At 49.7% G+C, this 15,198-nt stretch overlaps 2 protein-coding genes across 2 annotated transcripts in view; one reads left to right on the top strand and one right to left on the bottom strand.

Moving 5' to 3' along the window:
- LOC119422499 (ubinuclein-2-like) overlaps positions 1 to 2,423 on the top strand; it is a 69,194-nt gene extending 66,771 nt beyond the window's left edge. The window contains 1 exon segment of the mRNA XM_037689875.1: positions 2,329 to 2,423. Coding sequence (XP_037545803.1) covers positions 2,329 to 2,423 — 95 coding nt within the window.
- Positions 2,424 to 2,596: 173 nt separating this feature from the next.
- LOC119422498 (myosin-10) overlaps positions 2,597 to 15,198 on the bottom strand; it is a 102,646-nt gene continuing 90,044 nt past the window's right edge. The window contains exons 34-43 of the mRNA XM_037689874.1: positions 6,732 to 6,944; positions 6,477 to 6,638; positions 6,275 to 6,403; positions 6,099 to 6,187; positions 5,872 to 5,995; positions 5,555 to 5,644; positions 3,574 to 3,692; positions 3,390 to 3,498; positions 3,136 to 3,308; positions 2,597 to 3,026 (exon numbers count right to left, since the gene is read on the bottom strand). Coding sequence (XP_037545802.1) covers positions 2,879 to 3,026; positions 3,136 to 3,308; positions 3,390 to 3,498; positions 3,574 to 3,692; positions 5,555 to 5,644; positions 5,872 to 5,995; positions 6,099 to 6,187; positions 6,275 to 6,403; positions 6,477 to 6,638; positions 6,732 to 6,944 — 1,356 coding nt within the window. The 3' untranslated portion in view covers positions 2,597 to 2,878. The remainder of the gene's footprint in view (positions 3,027 to 3,135; positions 3,309 to 3,389; positions 3,499 to 3,573; positions 3,693 to 5,554; positions 5,645 to 5,871; positions 5,996 to 6,098; positions 6,188 to 6,274; positions 6,404 to 6,476; positions 6,639 to 6,731; positions 6,945 to 15,198) is intronic.

The following is a 15,198-nucleotide window of genomic DNA, read 5'->3' as shown; positions in this document are numbered from 1 at the left end:
TCATGCGAACATCGTGAACATCATGTAAACCTCATGCGAACATCGTGAACATCATGTGAACATCATGTGAACAGCTAGTTCTGGCTGTCAGCAGCAAACTGCTTCATCCACTATGAGAAGGTGTTATTTATAAGACTGAGTTTGTTGCAGCTCCTCAGACTGAAGAAATATTTTAGACTAAAGAGACTAAATTAGATTTGAGGTACGATGAATATGCTTTATTTTCCTTTTGCAAAAACAAACAATAAAGCGTGTGTGTGGGGGGAGGTTACTATCTAGTACTACAAATATACAAGAAGTAACATGATGGGAGCATTTGCAGTTGAATGTGGTTGTCAACAGCTAGATGATAATAATAATGATTAATAATAATATATATAATATATATAAGAGTCGTCCAGTAGTGGACGTTAAAGCTTCCAGTCATATTGGATCCTGTGCAGAGCCTCCGTCCCCAGGAGGACTCAAGTTCTACGTTTTCTCAGTATGGGTCCTTCAGGGGTCGTGTAGAACTGGTACTGACCCAACATTTGAGCAAAGGGCTGATTATGACGATCCAAGCGCAGCAAGAATGCAAACAAGAGTAAGATAAAGTCTTGAACATTTTATTAACGCATCTGTCCATTTCTTCACATCTGTGATGAACGCCTCGCCCGTTTCATGTTCTCGTTTAGTGTCTAAGGCACGTTCAAAGAAACATCCTGTTGAGCGTTTGAGCAGAAGAAACAAAGTTTAAAACGAAGGAGAACCCCGACAGGAAGTTTTCAGCTTGTTCGGCTGCTGAGAGCTAAAACTGATCAAGGGTTCAAGAGGAAACTAAAAAATATGTTTAGACGATGACTGAGCTCGATGACATCTGCAGGTCTGAAGCGTCAGGGTCAGACTTGTAAAATCATGACACATTACCCATAATTCATTTGATGGTAAACCAGAAAATCCCAAGTTTTATTTTTAAATCAACTTTTTTAGTTTTGTGAAGTTTTGCTTCTCGTTCTGGGAGTTTCAAGCTTTAAAACTGCAGTGAGTTCTGTTCACCGCAGCTGAACTCCCATGCAAATCACTGTTCCTTCCCTCACTTCTGAGGATTCTTAGGGCCTTTGTTGTCCTGGTCCACATGAGTTGATGTGAACTGGAGTGAAACAGATTATAGAGATTATTAGATTAGATCATAAAACTTGTTGAAAGATGACGGGACACATCGTCCTCGTGACACTGATGGCGTGTCTCAAACGTGTCTCTGTCCAAAACATCAGGGTTATTTCAGGGCTGGTTTTGAGGACATACGTCAAGAGGGAGAGGTAGGACAATGATTTCCATGTGAGTCCAACTCTTTAAAATGGAGAAACCATAGATAACGTGTTGTAATACTGGACGGCATACAGGGTTTGAGAAGTTGAAGCCTGGAGGGGACAAGTGTCTCTAAAGACTGGTCTGGCAGGCAGGACGTAGCCCCCCGTCCACCCCCACAGACTCTGCTTCCAAATATAGGAAATGACATCTTCTGTAAACTGAGCTCTGCTGCTCTGAAGTCCCAACAACAAAGAAAGGCCGGGACAGTTCCAGAGAAACTCACCGCAGCTGTAAAACTTCAGATTCTGCATCTGATCTGAAAATGTCCTCCGAGAACCAGCAAAACACAAAAACCTCTGGGTGTTCGACTGGTCCTGACCAGAGGAGCAGACTGGTCCTGACAAGAGGAGCAGACTGGTCCTGACCAGAGCAGCAGACTGGTCCTGACCAGAGGAGCAGACTGGTCCTGCCCAGAGGAGCAGACTGGTCCTGACAAGAGGAGCAGACTGGTCCTGACCAGAGCAGCAGACTGGTCCTGCCCAGAGCAGCAGACTGGTCCTGCCCAGAGCAGCAGACTGGTCCTGACCAGAGGAGCAGACTGGTTTCAGTTGTGAGTCCACGGCTCCATCTGCTGATCAAATGAAGCTTCAGCAGCTGCAGCAGAACCACTCTGGTCCTAAATGTCTCCAGATGTTTGTCTTGTTTCATTTGTTTAATGACTGGACTCCTCCGTCATGCTGGTCAAAGAAAAATAAAGAAAAGAATTCAGGTGAAGTTAAAGCAGCGGGTTTATAAGGATCTCACCAACATTCTGCGGAGCAGTGAAGGTTTGAAACAAAAAGCCTTCAAATGAACTGATGATACAAAATGAGGCTGAGAACAAACAGAGACGCACGAGGACAAATGTCCACGAGCAGGTTCCATATAAACAAAACAGTTTGAACTCCCAGTTAGTGTCGTCTTGAGATGAGGTGTGTTCCAGTTCCAGCAGGTTCTTCTGTGCAGCTCTGAGCATGTTCTCCAGCATCTTTTCTTCAGCTCAGGACCTCAGGAGTCAGGATCCTTTAAAGAGCTCGTCCTGCTTCTCGGTGGAGGACGACCGAAAACCTCCACGAGCTTCAGAGTCTCAGTAGAACCCGAGCTGCTCGCGCCTCCATTAAAGGATGAGATGAAACTGAAAATCAAACTCCTGCTTTTTTCACAGTAAGAACTTTTCATCTGTGAAGAACATGAAGGAACAGATGTGGTTCTGTTAGTCTGAAGCCTGCGAGGACCGAGGCTCCTGGATTTACAAGAACCTGCAGACTCTGATGACGGGGCGGGGCCGATCGACGAACCAGGCTAGAAGTTCACTGGAGGACAGTAAGGCAGACGTGTCTCTGTGGGACCAGAGCATTTTCTTGGTGGGGGGGGGGTCCCTGCAGTGTTAGCAAACACAAAGAACCATGGCAGAAGTGACAAACGTTTATATCGACTCTAAACTTGTGATTGGTCAGTGGTTTAACGTGACTGTGGGGGCGCAGCGAGGAACAATCTGTCCAGGGGTGTTAAGGAGGAAGGGGCGGGGCTTGGGGGCGTGTCCTGGTGTTTACTCCACTGTAGAGCTCTGGGTATCGTTGAAGTCGTTGGCGCGGCTCTCAGCATCGTCATCGGACATGTCGCCGGAGGCTCCGTCCAGGATGAGGTTGCGTCGGCCCGAGCGGCTGGAGGAGAAGCTGCTGGCTGGACCGCCCCGCCTGCTCCAAACACACGGCACAAACATCTTCAACGTTTAGTTAAACTTTCATTTATTAAGAGATGAGCTAACCCTGAAGACGTGAGGACAGGCAGGAACCTGCAGCGTACCTCAGGCGGTTCTTGAGGGAGTTGACCTCTCTGGTAAGACCCTCGCTGGCTTCGGTGGCATCGTCCAGCTCCCTCTGCAGCTTCCTGCGGGAGGCGTTGGCTCTGGTTGCCTCCTCCTCCGCCTCCTCCAGCTGACGCTTCAGCTGCTTCATGCGAGAGTTGGCTTTCTCCAGCTGACAGGACAGGCGTGTGAGGAAACGCACGGACACGAGGCGAGGTCACGGTGAACGTACAGAGTCAAACGGACTCCTTACCTGTTCCTTGTACTGGTCGGCATGACGACGCTCATCCTCCACCTGCAGCGTCACCTCCTTCAGCTTCTTCTCTGTACGGCGGACAATTTTGTTGGCTCCTGCTCTCTCTCTGGGGGTTTCAGATGAGTAAGAGTCACATCATTTGTTCTTCTGATCAAAGCTCTGAGGAAGTTTAAAGTCATACTTTGCTTCCTGCTCCAGCTGCTCCTCCAGCTGAAGGAGCTTGGCCTCCAGGGCAGTGATGGACGCCTTAAACTTGGACTTGACGGCTCCTTCCAGCTCTGCAAGCTTCGCCTTCAGTTCCTGCATCAAACACATGAATGTATGAGCTGTGATTTATACCGTTTGTTAAAAAACATCAGTAAATATATAGAAACACTCTGTTCAGTCATGATCAAAGTACTTTGTCATAAAGTTAAACAGCATCAGATAAACAACAGAACACAGAGGAACTATTTAAAAACATGAAAGCTGTATGAAAACAATGAAGTTCTATTTCATCTGTCCTGACCACCATGGGGCGGTGCTGAAAGCACTGACTGTTGCCTTCGTGCATGCACCGTTCAGTAGTAATTCCAACGGAGTCACAGGTGTGACACGGATGACCAATCTGACATCATCCGCGGCTCTGCTTCTTTTTTCTTCTCGTGCGCGGTTCATTACACGACATCAGCTCTTTGGACCTCGGATCTTTTCACCGTTGTCGGAGGCCAGACTGCTCGTTGGCTGGAGTTCGTCCTCCTAGGGGCTGCAACGGTTCAGCCTTTGTTCAAGGCATTTCTGATGTTCGTTGGGGACTACGGCGGTTTTCGCCCCCCTCCCAACTTGCAGTGTCTGACTACTGTGTGTGTGATTCAACCAACACAGTCTCAGTCCCTACTCATCATGTACTGACGCTTGGGCAGGTTGAGTCACATGTTGACGCATCGGGAAGCCCCTCGTCATTAATTCCCTTAAGGCGAAACGTTTCAGCACAAAAAAAGAAACTGTCCAGATGACGTGACTGAAAAATGTTGGATTGTATACCTGGATTATTGAGCATGGACTTTGTTGTTTTCAACCAGTTTGACAAGACTGTCAACAAGGAAGAGGGCCGGCAATGGAGGAGGGGCGTACCAAAGAGACCATCTTATCACAAGAAGAACTGGTTTGTTCCACTTTGGAGTAAGCTGTTGGAGGAAGAATCAGTTTTGTTGTGTGTTTCCTTGACTGATGAAGCCTTCTGGATCGAAGGCGAAACGTTTCAGCACCAAAAAAGAAACTGTACAGATGACCTGACTGAAAAATGTTGGAAAATGTATAAATCTTAATAATTTCCATCAGAAGTCAACTGCTTCAAATTTTCAGGGTATATAAAGCATGAATCTGTGAAGCTGTGTGCAGTTTCATGTCCATAGGTGCATGAGAGCATGTACAGTGTGGCCCACAATGTTTTCACTCTCTGGCATTTTGTGGCTCATAGGAAGCACACACAGAGATGAGACAGGGCCTGTTGAATTTGTCTTTAAAAGATCTTTCCAATGGTGTCTGGATTTCTTGTCTACGATCTTATTACGATAAGTTACCAGCACAAATGTACTCATCCATCTTCTCAGCGGAATACCGTATTTTCCAGCGTATAAGGTAGAATACATAAAACAAGCTTCACATTTCAAAGCCTTATAACCTCCTTCAGAAATATGTCAACTGCTTCAAATTTACAGGGTGTGTTAAGCTTGAATACACAAAGGTGCGCGCACAGTTTCACGTCCAATGTTAAGTCTATGGAGGCCGGTGGGTAGATAACTCTACGGCATTTTGAGGGTCGTAGAAAGCTCGCACAGAGATGACCTGTTGGATAGGTATTAACCATACCTTTACAACGGTACCAAGAGCACCTTTCTAGGATGAGAGCTTTCAAGTGAGTCTAATATTGTGCAGCCATAGCTGCAACAGTTGCTTCTCTGAAATAATTGCTGTTGTCCTTCCACCCTGTCATTGTGGTACCACATAGTCTGCTTCAGAGCAGCAAACAGACAAAACTGCTTTCATAGAAGTGAAAATCAGTTAAACTCATTTGATGAGCAGTATTTGGGTTATACAACAAAACTATATGGAACTAGTAAAAATCTCAAAAACATTAAAGTATATTTCTTATGTCCTGATGTACTTGAACTATACACGACCTTGTTTTGCCGCTCCACGTGTTGCCGAGCGTTCTCACTCTTCTGTGAGACGCTGCGTTCTCCCGCCAATTCTGCGTTCAGGCCATCCACCTGGAGAGGACAGAATAAAAAATCGAATTTCATCAGTTTAAAGACATGTTTATGTTTTTAACATGTTGACGTTAACATGTTTATGTTAACATGTTTACGTTAACATAAACATGTTAACGTAAACATGTTAACGTAAACATGTTAAAAAACAAACATGTTAACATGTTTATGTTAACATGCATGCTCCACAGTGAAACCGGTTCGTGACATGAGTGTGGCAGTTCAACCTGCATGCTCGTCTTTTTAAAGCGGTCGTTCAGCAGCTCCATGTTGCCCTGCTCCTCCTCCAGCTCCTCCTCCAGCTGAGCGATACGAGCCTCGAGCCTCCTTTTCTCCTCCAGCAGCGACGACCTAACACACAAACAGTTCTGGTCGTGTTTCCAGTCTGAACCAAGTGGTTTACCAAGTGGTTCTAAACAGAACTCGTCTCGTTTGAACTGGAAGCTTCACTGACTTTCCAGCAGCGCTGTTGGAGATCTCATCAGCCAACTCGTCCCTTTCCTGCTCAGCATGACGCCGGCCTCTCTCTGAAGCTGCGTGCTCCTGCACACACACACACACACACACACAGCCCTCGTATTTCACACACGTCAGTAAACTTGTGGTAACTATAGTCAGCCTGCACCACACCTCCTGAAGCTGTAAGATTTCAGCCTCCAGGCTCTTAAACTTCTTCTCGTTCTCCTTGGACTGGGTGAAGATCTCGTCTCTGGCAGCTCTGGCCTCCTCCAGCTCCCTCTGATAGTCCTTCGTTTGAGCCTAAATCAAATCAAAACGTGTTTTTGTTGTTAAAAGCTGTGCTGGTGTGCTGGTGCGGCGACACACGTGTTACCTGGAGCTTTCGGAGCTGTTTCACGGCTTCATCCCTGCCTTTGTTAGCGGCTTCGATCTGACCCTCCAGCTCGTTCAGGTCCATCTCCAGCTTCTTCTTGGCAGCGACAGACAGAGTTCTCTGCTTCCTCTCGTCCTCCAGCTCAGCCTCCATCTCACGAACCTGAGGTGGAAACACACGACGTAACGTTTAAAAGAAGCCAAACTGGTCTTAGCTCAGACGTTTTGGTGTGATGATCCAGGAGACTCTGTGAACCTGTTTGACGAGCGCCCTCTTCTTCTCCTCTCCCTGCTCATCCCTGGCCTGCAGGTCTCGGTCGAACTGGGCCTTCATGGCCTGCATGTTGACCTCCAGACGCAGCTTGCCATCTTCTGTGGCTTGCAGCTCGTCCTCCAGCTCCTCCAGCTGAACTCTCATCTCTGCCACTTGTTGCTCCAGGGTGCGCTTGGACTTCTCCAACTCATGGACCTGTGAGCAGAGGTGAAGCAAATTAAAGTGCTGCACAGAGTCAACGTAAAAACACGGCTCACACAACATACAATCAAAACAACCAACCATCCATCCATTATCTTTACCCGCTTGTTCCATTTTTGGGTCACGGGGGTCGCCGGTGCCCGTGTCCTGCAATCACTGTGCGAGGGGCGGAGTACACCCTGGATGGGTCGCAAGTCCATCACAGGGCCACAGAGACAAACGAGACAAACAACCATTCACTCTCTCACTCACACCTAAGGACAATTTAGAGTTACCAATCAGCCTAACATGCATGTTTTCGGTCTGTGGGAGGAAATCGGGGTACCCGGAGAAAACCCACGCATGCACGGAGAGAACATGCAAACTCCACCCAGAAAGGCCCCTGGACCGGGGTTTGAACCAAGGACCTGCTCACTGAGAGGCAGCAGCTCTACCAGTTGCTGCCCACAATCAAAGCACGTGTAAGATAAAATTAAGTAATAAAAACGAAAGTTATGTATGTAACTACGGTTCTATGAATCCCTCCTGACCGCCAGAGGGCGGTGCTGAAAGCACTGAATGTTCCCTTTGCGCATGCGCTGTTCGAGTAATAATACCAACGGAGTCACAGGCGTGACACGGCTGACCAATCAGAGACTATATAACCTGACGTCATCTGCAACTCTCCTCCTACAGAATCTTCTTGCGGAATGCAAGGACTCTGAGTGACAGAGAAGCTCTGGCGGTCATCCAGGATTCATAGAACCGTAGTTACATACGTAACTTTTGTTCTATTTCATCCCTCCTGACCGCCAGAGGGCAGTGCTGAAAGTACTGAATGACTAATACCAACAATGTCACAAGGAATCCTGAGCACACACCTCACTGAGGAGGCCCACAGAACCCTTGCAGAAGACCCAGTGGCCACGTTCACTCTATAAAACTGGTGACGTGCTTGGGGAAGCCCATGATGCTGCAGCACATATTGCTTCCTATTGCTTGGGGCGGCTGTAGCTGAGTGGTTAAAGCAGTCGTCCTCCAATGCAAGAGTTGGGGGTTCGAATTCACCAGCAGTCACACGCCGAAGTGTCCATGGGCAAGACACTGAACCCCTCATCGCCTCCGATGTGTGTCCCATCGGTGTATGAATGTGATAAAGCACTGATTAGTCTCTTTAGAATGATTTGTTCAATTAGCTTTGTAGAGATCTAGTAGAGTGCTGTATGAATGGGTAAATGAGGCACAGATTGTAGTGTAAAGCACTTTGAGTATCTCTATAAGATAGAAAGGTGCTATATAAGTACAGTCCATTGCTTCCATCGGAACCCCTCTCGGGGCAGCCCAGGAGGCGAACATGCTCCTGGTAAAATGTGCCTTAACGCCGACCGGTAGAGGGCCGTGCCCTGTGACGTAGGCGTGGCAGATGACATCCACGATCCAGTGGGAGAGGTGCTGTTTAGAAAGAGGATAGCCTAACGTAGGGCCTCTGTAACACACAGACAGCTGGTCTGAACATCGTATAACGGCAGGAACTGCAACGTATGCCTTCAGTGCTCTCACTAGGCACAATAATCCAGACCCCTCACCAGGTGTAGGCTGAAAACATGCCAGCCTCAACGGTTGGTTACAGTTAGAGTGAGATAACACCCTTGGTACAAATATAGTGTTTGGCCACAAGGTAATGTCAGAGCTCTCAGGGCCCCACCTGAGACATGAGGAACTGAGAGAGAGAGCAAGAAGCTCGCAGACCCTCTTGCTGAGGCCATAGCCAAAAAAGGTCGTCTACACGAAAACCACTTGAGGTCCGCCTGCATCAAATGATCATAAAACATTTTTAGTTTTGGACATTTGTTATGATGCGTAACCATGGCAACAAGGCAGCTTCTACAACCAACAGCAGCTGATTGATATCTCAAAAGCTCAAGTAATATCTCAACTACAGCCCTAAATTTCAAATGAGTTGAAAAGGATGTTCTGTGGACGCATTTTCATCTACCTGCCAGCTGTGCTCAAGTGTCTGACCACTGAGATCCTGGAACTAGCAGGAAACACAGCTCATGACAGCGGAAGGACAGGATCGTCCATCAGCACCTACAGTTGGCTGTCCGCAGCGATGAGGAGCTCAACAAGCTGCTGGGAGGAGTGGCCATTGCCCTGGGAGGATTTCTGCCCAACATTCAGGTGATCCTGAAGCCCAGGAGGCCAACCAAGTGCAAGTAAACGGATCAACATCTATGGTCAGTTTCTTCAGATCTGCTATAAGACGGACCATCACAAGAGATGCTTCCCGCCCACAACCATCAACATCTAGAACAACTCTTTTATGAAACAAGGAAAATGAGCTACAACAACATTTAATTTCCCTCTGGGATTAATAAAGTATTTTTGAATTGAATTGAATCAGATTTGAACAGAGGGTGGCAGAGAGCTTCGAGAACCAAGGGCAGATCCCAACCTGGTGCTCGTGGAGCCATCAGCGTGTGCAACCTACGGGCACGACGCAGAAGAAGGGAGACTTGATTATGGCTCCCCACCGTATAGCCATCAATACCTGTGTGATTAGATGATATTGCTGCTACATAAACTGCAAGCGTCGAAGGAGAACGACCCGTATCAAGGAGAGACTGGAGAAACTCCAGAATGGTGGGTATTGTACAGGAGACTGGATCCTCATTGTGATCAGAACATCATTGGGAAAACAGACGCCACCTGTTTTCGTATTGCTGACGAGTAGAGGGTGCCCTGGCACCCAGGATGGTGCGTCTGACGGGGCTCAAAACTCCAGTCAGCTGCTATCTTAGCCTTGCAGTGGCCACACACACAGCCAAAGACGTTGAGGATTGGGATGCCATACCAGTCTCCCCAACTGAGGCAGCAAGTCCCTCCTGGTTGGAAGACACCATGGGACGCCCAGACATAGACTGCGTAGCAGTGGGAACCATGGTCATGCTGGCCAATATGGAGCCACCAACAGCATCCTGTGGCCCTCCTCGAGAACTCTCTGAAGGGTCGGCCAAATTAGAGAAAGGGGTGGGAAGGCATATAGGAGGACCTTTGGCCAAGGATGAGCCAATGCATCCTGGCCCAGCGCACCTGACCTGTAAGGGAGTACCATAGGGGACACTGAGTCGAATCTTCTGTCACAAACAGGTCTACTGCTGCCTGACCAAAATGGTCCCAGATCATTAGCACTATGTCGTTGTGGAGGGACCACTCTCCCAGAGCAGACCCCTGGTGGGAGAGAAAATATACGACCTGATTGTGTCGCCCTGGTAAGTATGCCGTCCGCAGGGTGGACAGGCGAGGAGAGGCCCATTCCAGGAGCTCTCTGGACCCTCTCAGAAGTTGTGCTGACTTGGTGCCCCCCTGGTGGTTGATGTGGTAGACAACAGAGGTGTTGTCTGACCGAACAGGAACATGCCCCACTTCAAAGTGGGGCAGGATGTACCTGAGTGCCAAATGCACTGCACGCAGCTCCAGCGCATTTACATGTGTGGAACGGTCCTTTCGACCCCAGCGGCCTTGAACCGCTCTACGTTGCCACACAGTGCCCCATCCCATGGAGCTGGCATCTGGCGTGACCACTTCCCTGCGACACAATACCACTCCCATGGGGACACCCCTGGACAAATAATCTTTGTCTCTCCATGGAGTCAGGGCGTGAAGACATGACCATGTCACTGCGAGCTTGCGATGCCTGTGCAGCCCGACATCCAGGCGAAAGCTGTTGAGCCACCTCTGCAAGGGGCGAAGTGACAGCAGGCCCAAGGGCACCACCCGAGTGACTAACGTCAGTTTGCAGAGTAGCTGCAGGAAGGCAACGTAGGGGAGCTGCCTGCCCAGCCTGAACCAACTGACCAGCTGGAGTATGCCGCCCACCCTTTGAGCGGATGGGCGAGCTATCGTGGAAGGTGAATCCAGAACCACCCCAAAAAAGGTGATCGTCTGGGAAGGGGTCAGGCAACTCTACTCCAGGTTGACTTTGAGGCCCAACTGGGACACATGAGCGAGCAGGCAGTTCGTGTCGCAAAAGGTACAGGCCCGAGACGGGGCGCACAGAAGCCAATCGTCTAGGTACGGCAGAACCTTCACTCCGTAGGCCTGCAGAGGAGAGAGGGCTGCCTTTATGTACTGAGTGAACACCCTCGGGGAAAGAGAGAGCCCGAATGAGAGTACCCGGAACTGACAGTGATGACACCGATAGGGAAACCTGAGAAAGTGGCAATGCTCTGCTGCAATAGGCACATGAGAATAAACATCTTTCAGATCTATAGACGTGAACCATTCTCCCCTCGTGACAGCTTGAAGGACCTCTGCTGTCATGAGCATGTGGGAGGGCAGCACCTTTAGGTACTTTTTGAGTCCCCTCAGAACTAAAATGGGATGAAACCCGCCATCCTGTTTGTACGAGGAAGTAAGTCGAGTAATAGCCTCTGGGTTGTTACAGAGGGTCCACTGCCTCGATTGCACCCTTGGCCAGGAAGGCGGAAAGCTCCTGGTCTAGTGCTTGAGCTTTCATCGGGTCTGCTATTACAGTCATCTTGACCCGGCGTGAGATGCGAGGCCACCGTCAGAACTGTAGCCGGTAACTATGGGTCAGAATGACAACCTCCCATTGGTTCACGGCGTGAGCAGCCTAGTAACTGAGCTGCTTGTGGGAGAAATATCCGACGGTTGGCCTGGTGGCATCACCGTCTCCCTCGACGGCCCCTAGGGGCCTTGGGGGGGGGGGCGACGACCAGAGTCCCTTGTCTGAGCCTGCCCAGCTGGTTGATGGACCGACTCACGAAAGCTCCTGTCGGGTCTCTGCTGAATCGCACGAGGGTAAAGACCACCCAGCCGATTATGACCCCGAGGTAACGGCCGAATGCTGGGGTCAGCCGACGGGTGCCGTGGATGCCTAGGAGGTGGAGGGGGCATCGCCCTGCTAAGGCTCAAAAGCTGCTACCTGGTCCGTCGTGCCTGGACGGTTCGTTCTAGGGCTTCCAAGGCAGCTGAACCGAACAACTCCCCTGGCACCACTGCTACATTACGGAGGGTTCTACGACATGGCTCAGTCAATGTTGACTGCGCCAACCAGACCTGTCGGCGAGCCTGGACCAAGAAGGCCATCACGCGCCCAAGTTCCCTCGTTATCAGTGCAAAGGCCTGAAGCGCTGCATCGCTAAAGTTCATTGCTGCTGTTGCATCACTAGTCCCCTGAAGGGACATGGAGAGGGCAAGCAAGAGGTGCGGCTTGGAATTGCCGAGGCTGCCAGCACGTGCTCCGGTGTAATAAGGTCTGTAGAGGAATTCATCAGTGACACGACACTGAGCTCATGGGCACCAAACATCACTGCGCAGAGCCTCCTCTGGTGACACGATGAGCGAGGCAACAGCAGGTTCGATCATCGGCATGCGATCCAAGCCCGCTGTAGCTGGCTCATGCATAGCCGCCAACGTTCGGCCAGCGGCGGAGAGGTGCGCAAATGCTTTTGGGTCCAGCCAACAACCATGCAACTCCCTCAGGTACTCTTCCGATGGAGGGATGGAAAAGGAAGGAGGGGCCCGTCTGCGCCTGAAGAAGACACTTCCAGGGGTGGACTCCTCTGGTTGCGGGACGTCCAGCTGCAGCTGCCTCAGGGCCATACACATGATGTCCTGAATCGAGCTGTCACCTGACCCACCAGCTGCGCTCCGAGACGAAGAAAGTGAACCAGTCTCTGAGACTCGAGATGACTGCCCCTCCTCCTCACTTAAAAAGTGAGAGGCAGAGGCAGCCAAGGATAACACATCCTCCTCCGCAGCCAGCTCAGGCATGGGTGGGGAGGAGAGTCTGGTTGCTGCCACTTGCTCAGCCCCCAGTTGGCATGCCTGAAATAGGGACTTCATCTCCGCCAATTCTGTGGACAGTTGCTCCACCCTTGTGGAGAGGCCCTGATCAGACTTGGCTCGCCTCTTCCTAGGAGGGGCCACAGCCTCAGACCGGTGCTTCGAGCACCTAGGTGGAGCCCCCTGCCCAGAAGGTGGGAGGTCACTGCCGAGATTGGGGCGAAATTGGGTCAGCCGAGCCACCCTCACAGCATGAGGCATAAAGCTACAGTTCATGCAGGGGTTCTCTGACAGGGCCTCCACCAGAGGGTTATGTCCAAGGCAGGTAGGACACAGGTCATGACCGTCATCTGCCTGGAGCACAGCCCCACAATCTGTGCAGCAGTGAGAGCCATCCATGCTCATTACTTTAGGCAGTTTATTCAAGTAAAAAAAACTGCAACTCAGCAAAAGGGCTAGCACCGCCAGACACATCCAAGATACAGGGTGAAAACAAAGACGAAAGGATAGGCCGAAAATTGGGAGAGGGGGCGTGCACGCTTGCCGTCACCAATTAACAAGGCAAAGAAACTTAGACAGGCTAACGCCGCTAGCTTGGCTGGTAAAAAGAGGACAATTGGGAGAGGGGGCGCGAACGCTTGCCTTCACCAATTAAGACAAGGCCAGAACTCAGAGAGGCCAGTACCACTAGCTCAGTGCAACCGTTTTTCAGGTTGGTGAAAATGACTGGGAGAGGGGGCGTGAACGCTAGCCTTCACCAAAGAAAACAAAGCCAGAAACTCAGCTGGCTACATAGTTAACAACTTCGGAGCACAGTCCAACCGTTTATGAGGTTGTTAAAAATGACTGGGGAGAGGATGTGCTAACGCTAGCCTTCACCAAAGAAAACAAGGCCAGAAACTCATCTAGCTACATAGCTACATTTCGGAGCACAGTCCAACCAACCACGCGGTTGGAGGTCTCCAGCAAACGTGAGCGGAGCGAATGCTACCGCTAACCAATGGCGAAATATAAGTAAAAAACACTACTCACCGGTGTTGAATCACACACTTAGTAGTCACGAACAAACTTTGGAGCACAGTCCAACCGACCACGTGGTTGGAGGTCTCCAACAAACGGGAGCTTAGCGAGCGCTACCACAAGCCAATGGCAAAATATAAGTAAAAAATGCTACTCACCAGTGTTGAATCATACACCTAGTAGTCATTAACAAACTTCGGAGCACAGTCCAACCGACAACGCGGTTAGAGGCCTCCAACAGACAGGAGCGGAGCGAACGCTACCACTAGCCAATGGCAAAATATAAGTGAAAAACACTGTTGAATGTTGAATGTGTGTTAAATCACACACATAGTAGTCAGACGCTGTAAGTTGGGAGGGGGGCGGAAACCGCCGTAGAACCCCAACGAACAGCAGAAATACCTTTGAACAAAGTTAAACCGTCGCAGCCCCTAGGAGGGCGAACACGCTACTCCCGCCAATGGGCAGTCAGGCCTACGATGACTGTAAAAGTTAAAAAATCCAAAGGGCTGAAGCCCTGAACTGAACCGCGCGCGAGAAGAAAAAAGGAGCAGAGCTGCAGATGACGTCAGGCTATATAGCCTCTGATTGGTCATCCATGTCACACCTGTGACTCCGTTGGTATTATTACTCGAACAGCGCATGTGTGAAGGGAACATTCAGTGCTTTCAGCACCGCCCTCTGGCGGTCAGGAGGGATGAAATAGAACTGTAAGACACATGACATCACATCAAATAAACAATAAAATACAGGAAATTAATAAAGATTAAAATAAAATAAGTTATTTACAATTGTTTAAAAGCCAAAGAAAATAGAATGGTTTTAAAGAGTTTTAAAAACAGATGATGAAAAGGATGGCAGCACAGTGGCTCAGCTGGTTGAGCTGCTGCCTCTCAGCAAGAAGGTCGTTGGATCAAATCCTGGTTAGGGGCCTTTCTGGGTGGAGTTTGCATGTTCTCTCCGTGCATGTGTGGGTTTTCTCCAGGTACTCCGGTTTCCTCCCACAGACCAAAAACATGCACGTTAGACTGATTGGTAACTCTAAATTGTCTCTAGGTGTGAGTGAGAGAGTGAATGGTTGTTTGTCTCATTTGTCTCTATGTGTCCCTGTGATGGACTGGAAACCTGTCCAGGTGTCCCTGTGATGGACTGGAGACTTGTCTGGAGTGTCCCCCACATCTCTCACTGTGACTGCTGGATATGGACACCAGTGACCCAAACAAAAAGAAGCAGGTAATGGTGATGGATGATGAAGAGGCTTTTTTGTGTTCAGATGGAGGGGCAGCTTGTTCCACAAGTTGGGAGCTGCTGTAGCAAAAACTCAACACCCCCACCCCCAGCTGGAGTCTGGTTTTCAGGACGTGCAGGAGCTGGTCAGCTGATGTGAGTGAGGGGTGGTGGGGTTTGTAGGGATGCTATGGGGGGGGGGGGGGGGGGC

Source organism: Nematolebias whitei, chromosome 16, assembly GCF_014905685.2.
Source record: "Nematolebias whitei isolate Nwh7 chromosome 16, NemWhi1, whole genome shotgun sequence".
Classification (NCBI taxonomy): Eukaryota; Metazoa; Chordata; class Actinopteri; order Cyprinodontiformes; family Rivulidae; genus Nematolebias; species Nematolebias whitei.
This window is presented reverse-complemented; position numbering and strand designations above follow the sequence as displayed.